The 22,159-nt window shown below is 33.7% G+C and overlaps 1 protein-coding gene across 6 annotated transcripts in view; it reads left to right on the top strand.

Moving 5' to 3' along the window:
* The window catches only part of TFEC (transcription factor EC), a 199,884-nt gene that overhangs the window by 163,184 nt on the left and 14,541 nt on the right, over nt 1-22,159 (top strand). For 3 of the 6 annotated variants that reach the window (XM_028846202.2, XM_001101140.5, XM_077997204.1), the window contains one exon: nt 7,188-7,274. The exons of 2 other annotated variants lie outside the window; for them this stretch is intronic. In XM_028846202.2, coding sequence (XP_028702035.1) covers nt 7,188-7,274 — 87 coding nt within the window. Of the gene's footprint in view, nt 1-7,187; nt 7,275-13,126; nt 13,304-22,159 lie in introns of those variants that run through there. One more of the 6 variants, XM_015134776.3, reaches the window with a different exon arrangement.

Below are 22,159 nucleotides of genomic sequence, written 5' to 3'. Positions count from 1 at the left end.
CAAGGTTGTGGGGGAGTGTATCAGTTAGATCTGCATTAGGAACATGCAAGAGAAACCCACTTCCAGTGATTTAACTAAAGGAGAGTTACAAATTTTTCTCCCATAATAATCTTATATTATCTCATATAATCTTATGCAATTATATCTTATAATTATTAACAACCTAGAATATTAACAGTGATATTAACAACAAAAATAAGAGAGTATTCATTTAGTCCTTATTTTATGTCAGGTGGTATTTTAAATTAGTTTAACTTTTTAAACATCACTATGGTTTACTATTATCTCCTTTTTTTTTTTTTTTTTTTTTTTTTTGAGCCAAGTCTCCCTCTGTCACCCAGGCTGGAGTGCAGTGGCACGATCTTGGCTCACTGTAACTTCCATCACCCGGGTTCAAGAGATTGTCGTGCCTCAGCCTCCCAAGTAGCTGGGACTACAGGTACATGCCACCACACTCAGCTAATTTTTGTATTTTTAGTAGAGACAGAGTTTTGCCATATTGGCCAGGGTGGGCTTGAACTCCGGACCTCAAGTGATTCACCTGCCTTGGCCTCCCAAAGTGTTGGGATTACAGGCATGAGCCACCATGCCCGGCCCCTATTATCTCCATTTTAAATAGGGCAACTCACATGAAAAGTAGTCCAGAAGTAGGTAGTCAGAGGCTGTTGTAGTTCTCTGTGATGTCAACATAGATCAATTCTTCCTCTATCTTTCTTCTTTACTATGTGACTTTTATCTTAATATGCCTCAAGTGATCACAAGAGGGCTGCTTCACCTCTCAGGTCCTCAAACCAGATGAACAGTAGAGAGAATGCCTCCATGAGGAAAGGAAAACTTTTGCAGAAATTCCGAAGAGACTTGTGCTTATGACTTAGTCAAAAGTGTGTCACATGGCCACATTTAGCTGATGTGAAGCTGAGAAAAATGCATTTTTTCTTCTGAGCATATTGTTTCATCAAAAACATTAGTAAGAAAGAAGAAGAAAATTGATATTTACTACACAACTCTCAATGGATCTGCTGTGGGAACAAGTTTTTGAGTACAAAAGTATCATAATCAAAGCAATGTTTCAGAAACATTTAAATGGCAGTTGAGAGGGAAAGATTTGAGGTTAAGGTTCATGCTACATGAAGAGATGACGGAATATTACACTGCAATTTAGTTATAGCCTGAATCAGGAAAATTGGTGGTAGAGAGAATGCAAGAAATGAACTCAGGGGTAATGTTGATGCGTCTCAGTGTCATATTGTATACGTAAAGTGAAGGTGGAAGATGAGTTTGGTGCAATTTTGAGATTTTTGAGCCTTTACAGGATGAATAACATAGATGAAGGGACTGTTAAGAGAAGTATGGTAGTCAGAGGGAGTGTAGAGTTTGGCATGAAAGTGATGATGAGTTAACTTAGAGGACAACCAGGAGAAGAGGTTCAAAGGACAAATGAAAATAAACGATCTATTTCTCAGGGAAGAACTTAGAACGGTCAATAAATTTTTTTTTTTTTTTTTTTTTTTTTTTTTTTTTTTTTTTTTTTTTTTTTGAGACGGAGTCTCGCTCTGTCTCCCAGGCTGGAGTGCAGGGGCCGGATCTCAGCTCCGCCTCCCGGGTTCACGCCATTCTCCGGCCTCAGCCTCCCGAGTAGCTGGGACTACAGGCGCCCACCACCTCACCCGGCTAGTTTTTTGTATTTCTTAGTAGAGACGGGGTTTCACCATGTTAGCCAGGATGATCTCGATCTCCTGACCTCGTGATCCACCCGTCTCGGCCTCCCAAAGTGCTGGGATTACAGGCTTGAGCCACCGCGCCCGGCCAGTAAGATTTCATTTGTTTCTTCATTCAGACAGCTGTCATTGCCACATGCTCAGGGAACAAACTGCACATCCTATATAATGTATACCATATAGGAGCTTCAGGTTGAGGGCAAGAGAAAAAAAATAACAAATAATTATAATATTATGTAAAAAGATTTAGAGGAAAATGACTAGTAGGGCATTTAGCCAGATGGGATAGCATGAGTGCAGAATAGAGATGGGAAACCGTGTGAAATGAATAGAAAAGAAGGCAGATGGTGGTAGAAGATGACATCAAAGAAGTAAGTAATCAGCAAATTGCAGAGAGGCTAGTACTCCATGTTAAACTTAAACTCCATGTTAAGTCACTGTAGGGTTGAAACTTGGGAGCTAGGGTGACATAATCAGATTGGACTCTAGATCACTTTGTCAACTGTATAGAGGGAGAAGTCTGGAGTCAGGGATAGGGAGCAGCTGGGAGTCTATTTCTATTTTGCAGTGCGAGAAAGTAAGACTCTCCCTTAAAACATGTTGAACTGTGGTATCAGTGAGATTATCACGTGGAGATGTTGGTGACAGCTAGATATCCAAATCTGCTGGACTGGAGGGAGAGATTTGAGAGTTGTTAGCATATGGGTGGTCTTTGAAATCTTGAATGAGGAATAAATCCCCTTGAGAACCTGAATACAGTGAGGAGAGATGATAGCTAAAGATACTCTTCTGAAGATGACCAACATTTAAGGGATGGTGAGAAGAGAAGGTCCATAAAAGTAAAGTAAAAAGATAACTGGGAGAGTGCGATGTCATTGATGCCAAAGAGGGAATTGAAGAAGGAGGGAGTGATTCACACACCCAAGTATAGCAGATGAGTCTAGTAAAATAAGAACTGATCAATATCTGTTGAACTTGGCTATGAGTCAATAAAAATAACAAAAGGAATGTCAGTAGGATGGTGAGCAGAAGCCATTCTACTTGAATTCAGAGTTAATGGAAGGTGGAGAGATTGACCACCTGGGATGTTTGGGACAGCTGGACAGAAAGGTAACAGGGCAAAGGCATAAAAGGTCATAAAATAAAAATTGTTCAGGTCATCTGCCAGTGTTTAGATTGGAAAACAAAGGCTGCATTTGATGAGTAAGGTCATGGATTTTAAGATTTCAGAAATGAAGCAGTTTAGATGATGACAAGACCCAGGGCATGGCTTTAAGTATAGGTAAAGAGAAGTCTAAATTTAGGTTTATGTGCTGAACTATCAGATTTAGAGAGTGCTGAGTTAAAATATTCAACTACAAGTGTTGATTTACTTTTCCATAGAATTCTGACAGTTGTGTATATTTTTAGGTGCATTTGTGTTCATGATCACTTGGTATTATTTTTCCTTCAGATTTTAACCTTGAATTTTATATTGCTTAATATGAATACCACTACTGTGGATTTCCTTTTGGTTATATTTACGATACTTTTTTTTAACCTGGTTTCAGCTTTTTCTGTTGTTTTAAGTGTGTCTCTTATAGACAAAATATTACAAAACCTTTTAAAAATCCAATTCAAGAGAGAGTTTCTCAATCAGTATGTTAACTCATTTACATTCTTGTACTTACTTTACTATTAGGATTTAACAGTTATAATTTCTTATGTTTTAAGTTACCATACTTCATGTTCCTTTGCCGTCTTTTTTATATCTTCCATTGGTCAATTTTTATCTTCTTTTCTGTTTGTTACTCCTAATATTTTGAGTCATCATTATGATTTTTTCTACATCTATATCCTTGTTTAACATTGTATATGCCATACTCTTAAGCAAAAATCTACCTTAGTATGGTCTCATTTCCTTGTTGTCACCTACCATTCTGTATGGATATTTATAGAATTTATGTATGTACAGAATTCATGTATATATACATACTTACCTATAGAAATACATATATAATTATTGCGCATGTATGTCTCTTTCTACATATATATAGAGTTACTTAGATCACAAAAATTTTACTGTCCTTTACTCATTCTTTTATTTTGTATCAATTTCATGGTTTTATTTATCTTCTGACTGGAGTACTCCTTAAACTGTTTTTAAAAGGTATTTTTGCCTTAAACTTTCTGAGTTTTTATATCCAAAAAGAATTTAATTTCATCCACATACTTAAAAGATACTTTGTTGGCTATAAATGTGTAGGTTCAAAGTTCTTTACCTTTAATATTTCTAGTATTATCTCATTTTCTTTTGCACTCAGTATTGTTAACAAGTTTTATTCTTGTTCTTCTGTTAATATTTATTTTTACATATCTGAAAGCATATAAATGTTTTCCTTTGCCCTTAAATCTTATACTTTTTATGCCTATTATCTCCATTTTTACTTTTGTCAAGCAATTTGCCCTGTCTTTGTATTCTTGTGATCTTAATTTATTATTTTGAGGATGCCAACTTGCGGGTTTGTAATTCTCATTTCGTCTGATCTATTAATTCCATTTCATCTGATACAAAATGGTGTGTTTGTTGTTGCTTTAAAATAACAAATGGATTCCTAGGTCTTTAATTATGGAGATACTTAGAAGTTGTGAAGGTTTTAGGCTGGATTTTAGATTTTAACATTCATGAAGATAATGGTAAAACCGAAATTAGGGGAAAAAGTAGTCATGTAGGTAGATGACAGAAATGAGGGATGGTAATGTTAAAGGCAAAGGCACAACCTCCAAAGGAGGATGTTTCACATGTAACAAAGAAAAGTTTCTTTCTGGAATAAGGGAAACCTAAGGATGCTTTATAGTCAAAATGAAAAATTAAACAGACTGCGTCATTTATGACGTAAGCTTCCAGAGAGAAAATAGATGAATGACTTATATGTAATTTTTACTGAATCCACTCCTAGTATCCAAATGAAAAGCACTCCCCATAAATTATGTTTAGCAATCTTCTTTCCTCAAGTCTTCTTCACATCTGTTCAGTACAAGGTTTTTTCCCATTTAGTGGCAGAATATGAGTAAAATATCACAAAATAAAAATTCAGTTTTAATAACAATCAAGAATCTACTTAAAGAATTTCAGAGACTGGACTGAACAAAAGAAACAAAATACGCACTTGTATTAACCTAGCTTCTTTAAAGATCTCTTTGTGCACAAGGATTTAACATCTGACCATGACTAGAGCTACACCCTCCCCTGTAGTACCCATGAACCCCATGTGGCTATTTGAATTTAAAGTTAGTTCAAATTCAATAACTTATTTATTTGTATTTGTTTTTATATTTTTGGAGATGGGGTCTCACTCTGTCGCCCAGGCTGGAGTGCAGTGGTGCAATCTCTGCTCACTATAGACTATGTCTCCCGGGTTCAAGTGATTCTCCTACCTCAGCCCTCCAAGTAGCTGGGACTACAGGCACGCACCGCCATCTGCCTAATTTTTGTATTTTTCAGCAGAGACAGAGTTTCATCATGTTGGCCGGGCTGGTCTAGAACTCCTGACCTCAAGTGATCTGCATGCCTCAGCATCCCAAAGTGCTGGGATTGCAGGTGTGAGCCACTGCATCTGGCCAAATTCAGTAACATTTTATAAAATTAAATGAAATTAAAATTTCAGTTTCTCAGTTATGCTAGCCACATTTCATGTGTTTAGTAGTCATATGTGGATATGTGGTTAGTTATTACTATTAATACATTTGTCATTTCAGATATAGGACATTTCCATCATTGCAGAAATTTCTATTGGTTACCACCGGCCTTGAGGATTCTGTGATGTCAGTTTCTTGCATACTCCACTTCATCTCTAACTGCTCTTGCCCTTGCACACTCTACTCTATTCCCATTAGTGCTCATTCTTTCTCAAACATGTTAAACTTGTTCCTACCTTAGGTCTTTCTTATTCCTTTCCCAAAGATCACCCTTCCCCATGTTAATCTTATCTCTGTTCAAATGTCAGTAAATCTTCTCTGATTCTCTTTATAAAATAACAACCATTTTCATCAAGCTGTATCCTATTCCTGCTTTAATTTCTTCAGCCTGCTATTTGTTATTAAGCTGTTTATGGGTCTGTTTCCCTAAGAATTTGAGCTGCATAAGAGTAAAAATTTCCTGCTACTGGTTATGGTAGCTCCAGTTCTAACCACAAGATCTCACAGTAAACATTGCTTAATTAATATTTGTTAAGATGTGAATAGTGTTCCATATTTTTTGGACTATCCTAGTAGAATTCTCTGAACACTTAATTCTCTTACATTCCCAGATATCTTGCTTTGAAGATAACATCAATAGAATTATAAGGTATTTTTCCATATCTATCAGAGTATACTCCTGATCGTATCTGCATATATCATGGGAAATTCACAGTACTATAGTTATATAAATAAAACTTTCACAATATCTTTGCGTTTATATCACACTTAAAAATTTCACGAAATGGAATATGAATGGAAGCAAAGTGAGCTAGAGCTAGAGCAGAGAGAGAGAGATAAAGAGAGAGAGAAGCAACCATTTTTTAAAATGTATAAACTTTTAAAATCTCCTCCAGCTAAAGTACAGAAGAGAAGGAAAGTTTCTATTTTAGAGAAGAATTGAGAAAGGAAATAGAAAGCCAGTGAGATTTGGACTATAGAGCCACATTTCTAGGATGTCAGTCCTTCCTCCACCACTCACTCACTATATAATCTGGTACAAATTATTAAATTTTTTTTCTCTCAGTTTCCTTTTCTGTATAGCAGAGTACTCATTTCATAGGGATATTATAAGTATTAAATAAATTATGTATGCAAAGCACTTAGAAGCATGCCTGGTACATCTCATGCACTATAAAAGTGATTTTTATTGTTACTATTTAAAATGTTCAGAATTATTGTTGTTTTTGTTATTGCTATTGCTATTATCTATTATTATTGGTCTTTAGAGAAGGTAGGATGAAATGTTTCCATCTATTCCGTATCTACAGGAATGTACTGGCTAATATTTAACCATGAATATTTAGATATCCACGTGCAAGATGCAATCAGAACATTTTAAAAGAAAAATAAAGTTTGTACATAGTAATCTCTGTACATATTAACTATAGGGACCCTGTCTCCCTTGAGATATTTCATGATAACCACTCTATTTATGTAGATACTGATTTCCAAGAGACTAGTCCAGGGTGCTTTGCCAAGTTGTCACCTGTCAGCCTTTGGACACAAATGCAAGAAAAAGCAACAGACCAAAGATTGTCAGGGTTCCCGCACTTTCAATGCTAAAGTAATGTGTTTATATATATATATATATATATATAATATTGAGGTTTTATATATATGTATATATAACCTCAATTTAAATTGTCTAAAAAAGTTTTAAAGATTGCTAGAATTTTTCTCTCTGATTTCAGATTGAAGCACAACTTTTAACATTATGTACAATATTCTAAATGTATTATATTTTGCTAGATGGAGGACGTTATTGAGGATATAATCGGTATGGAATCAAGTTTTAAAGAGGAAGGAGCAGACTCTCCTCTGCTAATGCAAAGAACAGTAAGTGCTTTCAGACCCAAGAAAGTCGTTGAAACTGAAATGAATACACTCTGATAATAAAAAAGTTTGATTAGCAAATGCTGTTTTTTTCTGCACTTTTTAAATAGACAAGATAAAAGATGAATACTAGAAAATATTTATTGGTGCAGAAAAAAAAGGTTATCTAATGGTTGAAGAAGAATATAGTGCTTGTGCTAATCTCTCTCTCTGTCTCTGTGTCTATCTATCTAATCCTATATACATGCATCTAACTATATATCTAATTTGCTAGCATTTTCTGTGAGGAATTTAATCTTTAGATTTTCTATTTTTAAGCACAGCATGTAATCAAACACCCTTATAAGGTCATGACTAAATTTTGACTATTTTACCATGACTAATATAGCTTTCAGATTTAGAGGCTCTGTACCTTTGTACAAGAAAGAAAATATTGCAACAATGAAAAATATAAATTTACTTCTAAGCCAACAGCCAGAGGTTAAAGTCAAATTGAAAAAGATAGAACAGGCCTCACCCTCCTTTAAAGTATGTAGAAATACTTCTGTGTTGAAATCAGTACAAATTCCTGCAATATGAAGGGATAGTGTCTTATCTCCTATTTGCTTGCTGTGCACCTTCTGATTGTTCATTTATGAATCATAAAAATGTTATCTGTAAAGGGTATATAAGCTCTTTCAACACATTGTGAAGGATTATTGTTGGTTTTGTTGGTTTGTTTATGGTTTACAATCTTTTAGAGAACACGAGAAAAAAGGATCTCAAAGATTGCAATCGAATTGTTACTTTAAACATTTAATTTTAAAAAACTGAATTCTGACTATATTGAGTTGTGGACTATTCATCAATAAGTCAATAGGCTAGACTATATGATGATGGATGTTTTCAATTTAGGGCCTAGAAAAAAATGCTGGTAGAAGCATCCCTTTTTTTCTGTATCAATTCTTAAGTAGACTATCTGATGAGAGAAGTGTCTCTTTCTCCTTTTCTCTAGTATGCAGGACCTACACGTAGTGCTAGTCAAGTCACCAATACTAACTTTCCTTGCTAAATATCAGCTGAGGTTTAAAACCTGGTTTTTGTTGCAGGATTCTTTTTGCAGTTTTCATTTTTTTAAATGTAGAATGATGACTCTACCTTTTTTCTCTTCAGATTTCAAGTAGCGTAGTGACGTGAAAACTAATTCTCCAGATACATTTGATATTAATGCTAATATCTCCCTTTCTAATTTCACAGCATGAGGATACTATTTTCTTAACCAATGTTCAACTTCTCAGTTTGAGGAAATGATATTAATTTCCTGCAATCTTCTCTTCTTTGTACATGGTACTTACTTCGTTGAAATTGTATACTGAAACATTCTCTGTGAAATTATCTACTTGTTTCATAGAATCTTTGTAGAATGGTTTACTCAGTAAAAACTTGGTGATGAATTTCATTTGGAATATACTTTTGACACACAAAATGTACTTTTAAATAGATGGATACTACTGGCCTAAGTGTATTTACATAAGGAAATATCTGAGGTTAATCAACCAAAGATTATTGATAATTTAGATCCACATATAAAACCAAGCAGTTCAATTAACCAAATATTTACCTAATACTTATTATATGTAAAGCATAATATTCACACAATATGAGACTGCAGGTTGAGTGAGGCACAATTTACATGTCAAGAGATGACAATATAATGGCGTAGCACAATGAGTTGTGCCTGAGAGTTAGGGCGGGAAAGAATGTGGAACTTGTGTTAAACATGGTTCTAGTCCAGATATTATGCAAATCACGTAACCTGCCTTTGCTTTGGTATCTATTTCTGTATTATAGGAATAATTAAAAATAGTGGTCTCTGAAAGCTGTTTTAATTGATATCTTATAGACTACATGTGTTCATTTTGAATGCTAGTTAGAGACTTGCTCTGCAGCTCAAATGAAGGAGAAACCATGCGAAAGTGAGAATTTTTGGAAGTCCTTTAGAAAGAGGTGATGTTTGAAATATAGTTATGAAGTACTGTATAGTTAAGATTTTAAGAGATAGACATGAAGGCAGAAAAGTAGCAAGTTAAGAGAACAACATAAGGCAAGAAGTGAGAAAAAAGAGAATGTACAAGAATAGCTGGTAGAATAGGGGTAGGAAACTCTGAAGGATTTTTATAGTTTATGTAGATAAAAGCAAAGACTTGTTAGATTCAGAAAAAAGCTTTGAGTAAGTATATTAGCCAGTGAACTTTTGGTTGCAGGTGGTTAACCTGACTCATAAGGGGCTTAAGCATGAAAGGAATTTATTGGTTCATGCCATCTAAAAATCCCTAAGTAATATTGTATGTGGGCATCCCTTTGTAAATTTGTCTCTGTTTTCTTCTGTGCTGGCTTTATTCTCAGCCATTGAACAGACACTGTCATAGCCTATTCCCAGCCATGCATACACTTTTTTCTTGCTAACCTAGTTTTTTTTTTTTTTCAGACATCCATTCCTTCACAAGAAAGAGGAAGTTTCTGATTAATTTAAACCAATTCTGGTGGCCCCATTTCCCTTGCCAGACTTTGTTTTAAGAATGGGCCTGTGCTGCAATTCTGGCAAGTTGAGCAGGATACTGAGATCTGCTTGGAAGTTTTCTTTAGTCTATAATTTCAAGAAAGAGAAGGATTTTTGCTTCTCCATGATGTATGGGGCTTCTGTAGCCTTTTTTTTCCCCAAAAGATAGATAAAGTGGAAAAAACAAAAGAAACAAAGGGAAAGAGAAAATGGACAGATATGGAAAGAAATGCTGCTATGTGCCCCTGGAGAATTATTTTGCCTATGGATATGTAAGGTTTTCTTTTCTTTATTTTATAAGCCAATTATGTCAGGATTTTCTGGTTCTCAAAAACAAATGCATCCTAATGGAAACATTCAGTAAGGATGGGATACCTAAGAGGAAATGTTTTTCTTCTTAGTTCCAGTTAAAACCCTGGGATAACAGAGCAGCTTCTGTCACGTATCTATTTCTAAGCCAATGTCTCTGGGTCTTGGGCCTACCCTAGAGCTGTGGCTTGAGCAGCCCTCCACAACTAATTGCCCAGACTGAGAATGAGAACCAAGAAAGCAGCAGTTGTTACCCAAGCAAATGTGAATGGATTCTAGTCAGGCTAAATCAACAGATGTTTATTATAATAAGCTTCAAAAATGAAAATATTTATCAATTATTATTATTATGTTCACCTACTATATGACATGGGTTATCTGTGTTAGTCCCTTTTCCATTTCTATAAAGGAATACCTGAGGCTGGATACTCTATGAAGAAAAGGGGATTATTTGGCTCATGGCTCTGCAGACCATATACACGAAGCATTATCCTGGTATCTGCTTCTGGTGAGGGCCTCAGGAAGCTTTTAGTCATGGCAGAAAGGAAGGGGATCCAGAGCATCATATGGTGAGACAGGGAGCAAGAGAGAGGGGAGAAGTTTCCACGCTCTTTTAAATAACGAGCTCCCGTGTGAATAAGTGTCCTAGTTCATTATCTAAAGCCATATCTATCATTTATGTCTGGAATCCCTTCCAAAGGACTTTTCTTCTTTAAATAGCGCCTTCTAGACCATAAATATATGCTGATCTACTGGATTATAAACATCAGCGCTTACCAGTCTTTAATAACACTCACTAAAAGCAAACCAAACCAAACAGCATCCTTCAAACACACTTCCTCTCTGGCTACCAGGCTATTTCATGACTCCTTTACACACACAAAAAAACCTCACTGCCCCCATTTTCTCCCTGCCTTGACTTCCTTCCCTCTCATTCTCTCCTCTCCAATAGGGCTTTTGTCCTCACAATTCTAAAAGGGCTCTGAAAACCAATCAATAGCAATCCAATAGCAAGCCAATCAATAGCAATCAATAGCAAACTAATCCAGTAGCAAATTCTCCATTGTCATCTGACTTGGCTTCTCAGTGGCATTTGACATGGTTGACCACTTCTTTCTTCTTGAAGAGCTATCTAGGATTCTGTGAATTCTCTGATTTGTTCACTCATTTTATTGGTTCTTTTTTCTCTAATAGATGTAGATGTCTAAATTCTGGAGTGTCCTAGGGCTCAGTCTTTGGTCCTCTTTTCTCGTATATCAATACATGTCCTATAGGTAATATCAACACATCTCTAGCCTAGATCACTCCCCTATATGCCAAACTTATATATTCTACTGCTTACTTGGTATCTTTTGTGGTTCTAACAGATATCTTCAACATAACATGGCCGAAAAGAAGTCCTCCCTCCAAAATCTGCTTTTAGTTGGTGTGAAACAACAAACAAAAATGGTCATTCTTTGCTTTTCTGTCTCTTACTCCCATACCCACATCTATCAGTATGTCTTTGTAATCCACATCCAAGATTTCCAGAATCTCACTGCTTCCTATCATGTCCTCCTGTAAAACATGTTCCATCATCTCTCACTATAGTCACAAGCTCTGACCTAGCTTCCCTGCTACTTTTTGTTGCCTTACAGCTGTTCTTTACAAAGCAGCCAGAATAATCTTCCTAAAGAAATAACCAGATCCTGTTTCTCCTTGCTTAATATTTTATTAATTTTCTGAAATACTCAGAATATAATCCAGACACTTTATTATAGTCAGCACTTCCCTTTGACTTCAGGGTCTGGATTCAATGGCATCCTTTCTCCTCCTTAAACATTACAGGAATATTATCATCTTACAACCATTGTACTTCCTTTTCTTAGTTTGGAATGATTTCATCTCAAATCTTTGCATGGTTACCTCTTTATGATTCAGATATTTAGTCAATGTCAGCTTGTCAAAGGGGCCTTTCACAATACCCTAACTAGAAGACCCTACCCCATGACTCCTCAAGTCAATGTCTTATCTTATTTACCCTCAGACTTATGAGCAGTGAAACACAAATGATCTTATTTATTATTGCATTTACCTATTTATTCTGTGCTTCCCCCTGTAGAATGCAAACCCCTTGAAGACAGGGATTTTGTCTGTCTCATTTACTGCTGTGTCTCTGGAGCCTAAAACTGTAGCCTGTTTTGTTGTTGTTAGTACTCAGCATAATGACTAACACATAACAGGTGCTCAGCAAATGCATGTTAAATAAATGACTAAAATTCACGCATAGTATTGAAATAATTGTTTTCATTATACATCCTATTCAGGAATACTTTTAATGGACTAAAAGCAGTAGCAACAAGAATAAAGACAACAATAATAATAACTACCATGCATTGGTTACTTACTAGGTGACAAGAATTATGCAAAATGCTTTTAGTGAAAAACTATATTTAATTTCACAACAAACCTATGAGACAGAGACTATTATTGCCTATTAAAATTTTACAAATGAGGAAAGAAGCTTAGAGAAGTTAAGTAACTTGCCCAAGTTCACATAGTTAATGAATGGCAAAGTAGGGCCTTGAATCCAGCCCTGCATGAAACCAATGCAACTATCCTACCCATTCTGCTGTGCCAGCAGTCTCAGGGAAGCAGCCATTTCATAGAACTTTAGAATCATATGATTTGAAGGGGTCTGAGACAGATCTGATCATCTGGCACACTCCAGCTGAATGATTGCTTAGCTTCTGAGTTTAGATCTGTGTATTATTTACATCCATTGGTCTTAGTTTCAGCCCTTTCTTTCGGAGACGTGGATGTGCATAGTAACTCATTTCTTTTAACATATATAGGTATTTTTTCAATCAAGTGTCTGTAAATGCTGGTGGCATTTGGCAATCTAAGTAAACTGTTACAGTTCAAGATCATTCCAGAGACGAGGAATGAGTAAATATTAACAACCCCCTGTGCTTGGTTGGAACTTGAAAGGACTGTATAACATCAGTGAGCAAGCTTTTGTCAATCACAGTCTAGACCAGGTTAGTCTTAAAGTCCAAAGAAGAACCAAAGTTCACTTTAGTGTAGAAGTTTTTGCAGAGTTCTCTTGGTTATTGCTTGCAAGTTTAAGGAAAAGAAAATGATGAAGGAGACAGAGAAAACCATTGCTATTGTGAAGGTTATAGACACTTCAAAGTTAAAACTGGTGAGCAAGTATATTTTGGAATTCTTTCAGTGTTTGGAGATGAAACCACCTTAAATACTGAATTTAAACTTTATACACTTATAGTCAATAAAATAAGGTATGTAAACATTGAGCTTTGAAATGCATAAAATATATTCTGCTGTATTGACAAGCGTGTTTACTTACAAGATTATTTTCAGTGCTCTGGACTATAGTAAAAAATTATAGCAGTATATTTAGTAAAAAATATTAAAACTCATGTTTATTATTACTTTTTAATCAAAAGATGAGGGTTTCAAACTAATTGTTGCAGTGTTTACATTACATTAATTGTATTTATTTATTTATTACTAAATAGATCATTTGTATATAATATGTATGATGCAAAATTATTTATAAATTATCATTCTTTGTTTTACTTTATCTTTTCTATTATTGTATATAGTCACATATTATATTTCCAGATAATCTGCCACTATATGTGTAAACCAGCTCACCAAGGACAAGAGATCTCCTATTCCAGCTCAACACATTATATTTACATATGTCATAATAGGACAAAAATAATAACAACAATAACACAGCGGGATTTCTCTATTCAGTGCATGTCATTTAAACTGTATACCTCTGCTTTAGTAGCAAAGAAAACAAATTTAGAGGAATATTAATGGTGTGTGTCCTGAAACTATAAAGACCTTGTTTACTGCATCTAAATGAATAAACACCCAAAAGGAAAGACAATAATCTTTCAAATGCCATTTTTTTTGCATGCATCGTGTACTCTAGACGCCCCTACGGTGATCCTCTTTATACAAGAAGTTTATTTTCCTATTATGTCCACAGTTATTCCATCTAATCTTTTACCATTTTAGGGTCACAATCAATGTTTTCACAAAAACCACAATATAGGATCCAAACAACTGAAATACTCCTTCAGTTTCCCTTGACACTCACATTAAATATATGATAGTGCACATGCACATACATGTAAGGTATTTTTTTCCTTTTGTTATCTCTACTGAGAAATTATCTGGAAATATAATATGTGACTATAAGACTTTTTACATTTTTGTATTTATAATGAAATTATCTAGGATATTATATATATGTATATGTATATACACATATATATGCTGAAGATTCTTAGCTTTACATATATAATCCATTTTCAAGAACATGGTAAATATACACTATAATGCCTTTTCTCTTGCTGAGTGAATAAAATTGGAGAATGATAAAGCAATTAGTTTAAATTCAATTAGAAAATGTATTGCAAGTTTGTTAGCTCCATATTATTAGGGTGAAAGGAAAAATAAACCAAGCTGGCCTGAGGAAGAGCGCTGTAGAGGGCTTACCCAAACTTGAGCCTTAGATGTGGATGCTTATTGAAGGAATGGGGACATTAGTAGTGCAGAAAACAGCAGTGGGAAAGAATAAAACTGAGAAAAATTAAATCCAATGCCTTGTAACATTTTTTAGTACTCAAAACACTTAAGAATAAAAATTTTAAAGGCAAGGGCCCTTCTACCTATAGGGTAGATAATAAAGAATCCAGACATTGTGTTAGACATTCCTGGGTTTGAATCCAAGCTCTCTACTTCTTTATAAAGCTATATGATCATAAAAATATTATTTCATTTATTAGAGCTTTAATTATTTTACGTTTAAAATGACAATTATACTTACTTGAGTTGTTATAAAGATGACTTGAGATATTGTTATTTAAATTATTATTATGAAACATGCTTGGTTTAATACTTGATATATAATAAATGCTCAGCTGTCGATGACAGAGAACATATGTTAGGATCCTGCTTGTATTTTATTATCTTCTTCAAAAAATTCCCCATATATAAATTTACAGATTCTTTGCAGTAACCTTCTCCCCCCTCACACCCTCCCTCTTGCTAGGGTTTGAAGTCTATTGTTGAGAGCCATGGGCACAGTATGTTGACATGTGGTGGTAAGAAATCTTTCATCTTGAGAGTGGTGGGAAATAATGTCAAATGGAGAGAGTGGGGCCGTGCAGTGAGATTTTGAAAAGTAAACACAAGACTTTGGGCTTAATACATGAGTTAAGGCAGAAAGATTTTAGATTTCAGATTTTTTGACTGGGAGAAAGCAGAAGGAAGTTGTATTTTTAAACTATGAGTTAGTCTGGGAGGGTTAGTGGTAGTTAATTGAGAGAGATGAAGAAATACTAGTGGCGGGGAACATAATTTAGGCTTAGGGCTGTGAGGATCTTGAAATATGAGAATAGGGAAGAATTTTCAAACTGAGAAATGACTCTTAAAAAAAGTCATATTTGAGTGATAGATCAGATATAAAATATGGAGAGGGAAGAGGCCAAAACAGTAGAAAAAGCATATGTGGAATTCAGGTCAGATTATTTATGTTGTCCTGTATTTGTCCTGATGAGAATAGATGGATGTATAAACATTTTCAGAGGTTAATTTTATTTAGATGTTTCTACAATAATTTTGGACCCAGATTTTAGTTTCTTATAGGGCAGCACTGATTTTAAACAAACCCAAAGCTATATTTTTCTAGGGTTATGAAAACATGTATTGTCTCAAAAACATGTTGCCAATGAACTAAATTTGAATAAAAATTTCACTGTCTTTTCTCCCGGACTTAAAATTGCAATTTGGAGACATTAGTAACTTCAACTAAATAAAATAAAATAAAACAAAATAAAATAAAGTAAAATTTAATTTAATTTAATTTAATTTAATTTAATTTAAAAGTGCCATTTTGATAAAATGTGAGACAAACACACACAATTCTTTATCCTAACAGTAAGCAAATGCGTAATGGAAACTTTGATCCTTAAGCATTCCATTTAGAGGATAAGGAGATATGGTAAACAGTGTTTCACAATTTTGTATAAAATCATTCTACATGTAATTAAATCAGCATCTTTACACAGTACTAGAGTAGGAGATTAAGAGTAACAAATTCGATGAAGAGAATCAGAATATCTAAGCCTGAAGAGGTAAGAAAAATTCTCTTTAGGAAACTATTACTGTGGTAGAAATTTTGTAGATAAGAAATATTACATCTTGGAAGCATTTTTACAAAATGCCTTGATATATGTCTTGAAAATATGATACTTTTCCCCATAAAACTAGTTCAGGTATTTTCTTTATGAAGTGTGTTTAAAGTTTGTTTTGATTCTTCAGTAATCATAATACGATTACCACTATTAATTACTTCTTCAGTCAGTAATTACGTTTACTAAATAGTATTTTTCTAGAAAATTTTGCATTTTGTCTAAGCATTTACAATCAATGGCAAATTTTGTCAACTGTGAATATAGATCATTTCACTTATTTATTTCCAGTGTGGGTAGCTTTTGTTACTTTTTTTTGCCTAATTATTCTGGCTAAAACTTACAATACTATGTTGAATAGAAGCAGTGAAAATAGGCATCCTTATCTTGCTCCCTGTTGGTAGTATATCTCATTATGTTTTTATACTGGCGTAAAATATATATAACATAAAATTTACCATTCTAACCATTTTTAAGTGTACAATTCAAAGGCATTAAGTACATTCATAATGTGCAACCATCACAACTATCCATTTCCTAAACTTTATCATTATCCCAAACAAAAACTGTACTCATTAAGCAGTAGCTCCCCTTATCTACGTATTTCCAGCCCCTCATAGCTTTTGGTCCACTTTCTGTCTCTATGAATTTCACTATTCTAGGTACCTCATATAAGTAAAATAATATAATATATATCCTATTGTGCTTGGCTTATTTCACTTAGCATAATTTTTTCAAGTTTCACCCATGTTGTAGCATTCATCAGAATTTCATTAATTTCATTGCTTTTTAAGCTTGAGTACTATTCCATTATGTGTATACACTACATTTTATTTATCTATGCATCTGTTGATGGACATTTGACTCTTGCAAATCATGCTCATATGAACACTGGTGTACAATTATCTGTTTAAGTCCCTGCTTTCAATTCTTTTGGATATACACTTAGAAGAGAAATTACTGGATCATATGTTAATACTATACTTAACTTTTGAGGAACCTCCATACTGCTTTCCACAATGGCTGCACCATTTCACATTCCCACCAGCATTGCTCAGTTTTTCTTTTGATATTAGCCATCCTAATGAGACTGAAGTATTACACGGTAGCTTTGATTTACATTTTCCTAATGACTAGTGATGTTGGGCATCTTTTCACATGCTTATCGGCCATTTGTATACATCTTTATTGGAGAAATGTCTATTCAAGTCTTTTGCCTATTTTTAAAATGGGGTTGTCATCATTTTAAACAAACTATCACAAGGACAGAAAACCAAACACTGCATGTTCTCACTCAGAAGTGGGAGTTGAACAATGAGATCACATGGACACAGGGTGGGGTGTATCACACATCAGGGCTGGTTGGGGTGTGAGGGACTGTGGGTGGGATAGCATTAGGAGAAATACCTAATGTAAATGACGAGTTTATGGGTGCAGCAAACCAAGATGGTACATGTTTACTGATGTAACAAACCTGCACTTTGTGCACATGTACCCTAGAACTTAAAGTAGAATAAAATAAATAAATAAAATGGGGTCGTTTGCTTTTGTTGTTGAGTTGAAGATTTATTTTTATATATATACTCTGGATCTTAATCTCTTGAGAAATACATGATCTGCTAGTGGCTTCTCCCGTTGTGTGGGTGGTTTTATAGATTTTTTTCTTATGTTTATGTATTCGATCCATTTTGAGTTAATTTTTGTATATGATGTTAGATAAACATCTAACTTTATTCTTTTGCATGACGATAGCCAGTTTTCCCAACACCACTTGTTGAAAAGAATTCCTTTCCCCACTGAGTAGTCTTGGCGCCTTTGTCAAAAATCATTTGACCATAACATAAAGAGTTTATTTCTGGACTTGCTGTTATACTCCCTAGGTCTATGTGTCTTATTGCCAGACTCACAGTAGAACAGACTTAGATTACTGCAGCCTTGTAATAAGTTTTGAAATCTGGAAGTGTGAGTGCTCCACCTTCCTTCTTTCACAAGATTGTTTTGATTATGCAGGGTCCCTTGAGAGTTCATGTGAATTTAAAATGCATTTTTCTATTTCTTTAAAAAAATTCAGTTGGAATTTGATAAAAATTGTATTGAGTTGTAGACTGCTTTAGATAGTATTGCAATGTTAACAATATTATTTCTTTTCATCCATGAACACAAAATGCCTTTCCACTTATTTATGATTTCTTTCATTTTATTCAGCAGCATTTTTTAGTTTTCAGTGTATAAGCCTTTTGCTTCTTGGGTTAAGTTTATTCCTAAATATTTAATTCCTTTTGATGCTATTTAAATGGAATAGTTTTCCTAATTTCTTTTTCAGTTTGTTAATGGTTCCTGTGCAGAAATGCAACAGAGTTTTGAGCTAATAAATGAATTCAGCTAAGCTGCAGTACATAAAATCAGCACACAGTTTGAATGTGTATGTGCGTTTGTGCATGTGTGTGTGGAAGTGTAGAATCTTAGGGAGGGTTTTCTTAATGTGAGATCATGTCAACAGTTAACAGAGATCATTTGGTTTATTCCTTTCCAATATGGATAATTTTTGTGATTTTTTCTTGCGTAGTTATTCTCACCTAAACTTACAATACTGTGTTGAATAGAAGTAGTGAAAATAGGCAACCTTAACTTGCTCCTAATTTTAGGGGAGAAACTTACTACCTTTTAAATCTAACATGTGCTGTAGTTACTTTCTCCTTTCATTTGAAATGTTATTCATTTAATCAGTTTTGCCAGAAGCATGTCAATCTTGTTAATTTTTTTTCAAACAAAAACAACTTTTGCTTTGTGAATCTATCATTGTATTGTTTTGTTCTTCACTGATTTATGGCCTTATTTTATTAAATTATCTGTTCTAGTTTCTTTGGGTTTGTTTGGTTATTTTCCCCTATTTTTTTAAAGAGTGATGGTTAATTTATATAATTCAAAAATGAATCTATTTTTATCATTTATTATTTAAGGCTATGAATTTTCTTTAAAGCATTGTTTTGCCATATTCCAGACATTTTTTACATGTGTTTTATCTTTGTTGTATTTTAAAATTCCAGTATGATTTCATCTTAAACTTTGAAGTTTTTAACAATTTTCTAAAATTTCCAAATATTTTGGCAATCAGATACTCTATGAAATGTGTTGAGGGTTTCTTTTAACTGAGCACCCTAATCAGTTTTTGTATATGTTCCATATATACTTAAGAAAACTGTATTCACTATTTCTTCATGTAAAACTATATACTTGTCTATTGGGCTGAGCTTTAACATTTATTATTCAAATCTTCTATAGCATTACTGATTATTTTTGTCTGCTTGACTTTTCAAAAAAGGGGAGATATGTGTTAAAGTCTTCTACTATTTTGATATATTCATTCATTTCCCCTTGTAGTTCTAAACATTTATTTCACGTATTTGGAGGTTACTTTATTAGGAGCACACATGCTTGTAATTGTTATACCTTTTAAGAATAGTGACTCATTATCCCTAATAATTTTTTAAACCTGAAAGCCCTTTTTTCTGATATTAATTTAGCTACATCAGTTTCCCCATGAATATCATTTGCTGGATGTATCTTTATCCATTCTTTAACTTTTAATCTTTATATGTCCTTTTACTGTGTGGATATGTCTCTTGTAAGATACTTGTGTCTAGTTCCCGTTTTCTTACGTTATCTGTCAACTCTTTACCTAGGGAGTTTGACCTATTTAGATCATTATTATTATTGATATGTTTTCACTTGCTCTTCTTGTCTTAATTCATTTTTGTGCCCCATTTTAAAGTTTCTCCTTAATACATTCTTACCACTTTCGCATCCTTTGGGTTCCCTGCTACAGCAACCCAACTATGCTGATATTATCTAAATTGAGTTACATGGTTATGTGTTTCACTTAATCTTTGATCTTGGATCCACCCCCATTATTTATTCCACAATAACTTTACCAAGATATTCGATCAATTTTATTTTATATTTTTGAGCATATTCTTTAAATATCTCTACTTATTGAAGCACCTGACCCAAGCTTTTTCCAGTGTTAGTCTTTGTGGGATAAACTTTCTTAAGCATTGTATGCCTAAGAATATTTTTTATCACGGCCTCATGTGTGAATGACATTTGAGCTGCATTTAAAACTGTAAAACTTCATTTTATTTTCTTTCAGTGTTTTAAAATACAGATTTGTTTTATTTTTCCATTCAATTTTGCTATTGAAAAATATTAATTGGACTTTTGTTCTTTGTACATAATCTTTCTTTCTAGGCTTTTAGATTTTTCTCTTTATTATTGTATATTGTTTCATTTTAGTATAATATATCTGAATGTAGGTTTTTTCTGTCATTCTTATTAGGCATTCTACAAACACTTTGATTTTTAAATGAAAATAAAATAATGATAACTTAAGCTGAAAAAAAACTCTGTGGTCCATTTATTATTAATTCTTAAAAATGTGTCTCCGTCACTTTAAAAACTACTGTCTTTCTTCCAATATTATTTTTCTTTCTTTTTGAAACTCCTATTGTCTGTAATTTAGTTCTAATAACTGTATTCCCTGTATTGTTTAGGTGTTCTTTCATATGTTCTATTTCTTAGGCCTTTCCCTTATCCTCGTGGGAGATTATTTTTAAAATTTGGTTTTATATTTTATCAATTCTTTTATTTCTTTTTTATCATTTCCATTATGTTGTTTTTCCATTCTATAGGATTTTTTTCTAAGCGTTCTGTTTCTCATATCTCTTATTTCTCCTTGGTCGCTTTGGTCATTATGTTTTTTGTTGATTATTTTATATTACAAATACCTTTGATGTTATTTATAATGTTGCTTGTTGCCTTACTTTTGAAATAGTCATTATCCTCAAATCTTTTGATATTTTGACCTGCTATCTCATTTTCTTCAGGAAATATTAGTTATTGTAGATAGCAGTATATATGTGGAAAGGTTAGACTCTGTCTATTTCAGTCCCTATGACCTCAGTAGTGGAGATGTGAATAAAATCTAAGGGGAAGAGCCTCTGATACTAAGAAACTACTGTCAATCACTCCTCACCTCAAAGCAGTTTCTCAGATCAGGAGTTCACTTTTTTCTATCAGAGAGAAGTATTGCCTTATAGAGAAGTAGACTCTGCTCTATCAGGCCTTCTCTCTCACTTTGTTGACTGGATTTTATAATAAATTATTTGTTTTATGTCTTTAAAGTTTGTGAATTTTTTGTTAATATGTTTGCCTACTGTCACATCGTAGATTTTGCTTTACTGAGAAAGCAACCTTTTAAAAATATCATAATAAATATTTCTTCATAAAATAGGTATTCATTTGCCTACAGATCTATAAAATATAGTTAAAACTTGGACCTTATTACATAAGTAACTTATACCTTTCAAAAAGGTTGATATAAGTTTTCTTCGTGAGCTTTTTCACAGGTGAATGCAATCTGTACATTTTCACTAACACTGGACTCTTACATCTTTTAATGGAGAAAATGCACTTTAGGTTACATGAAGTGTATTACACACTTTGAAACTGAGCTCAATTGTTTAATGATATTCAAAAAATGATTAGCCATTTACATGAAATAGAGAAGTACCTACAGCATAAAATTAAATAGGATATTAATTATTGTGCTTTAGGGCATAAATTAGACAATAACCAAGATCAGAAGAATATGCAATGTAGCTACAGTTAAGCAGGATTAGATTCATTATCAGAATTTCAACCCCATTTCTAAGGAATAAGACACTGGGTGCTGTCTGACCAGGTAATATGGAGGCAAGGAAATGCTATAGTTAGGAAACTCTTGCTTTATTGTTGCAGTATATCTGTAATATGGCTCCTTCCTTAAC

This window comes from Macaca mulatta, chromosome 3, assembly GCF_049350105.2.
Source record: "Macaca mulatta isolate MMU2019108-1 chromosome 3, T2T-MMU8v2.0, whole genome shotgun sequence".
NCBI lineage: Eukaryota > Metazoa > Chordata > Mammalia > Primates > Cercopithecidae > Macaca > Macaca mulatta.
Note: the sequence above shows the minus strand (reverse complement) of the source record. Positions and strands in the feature narration are given on the sequence as shown.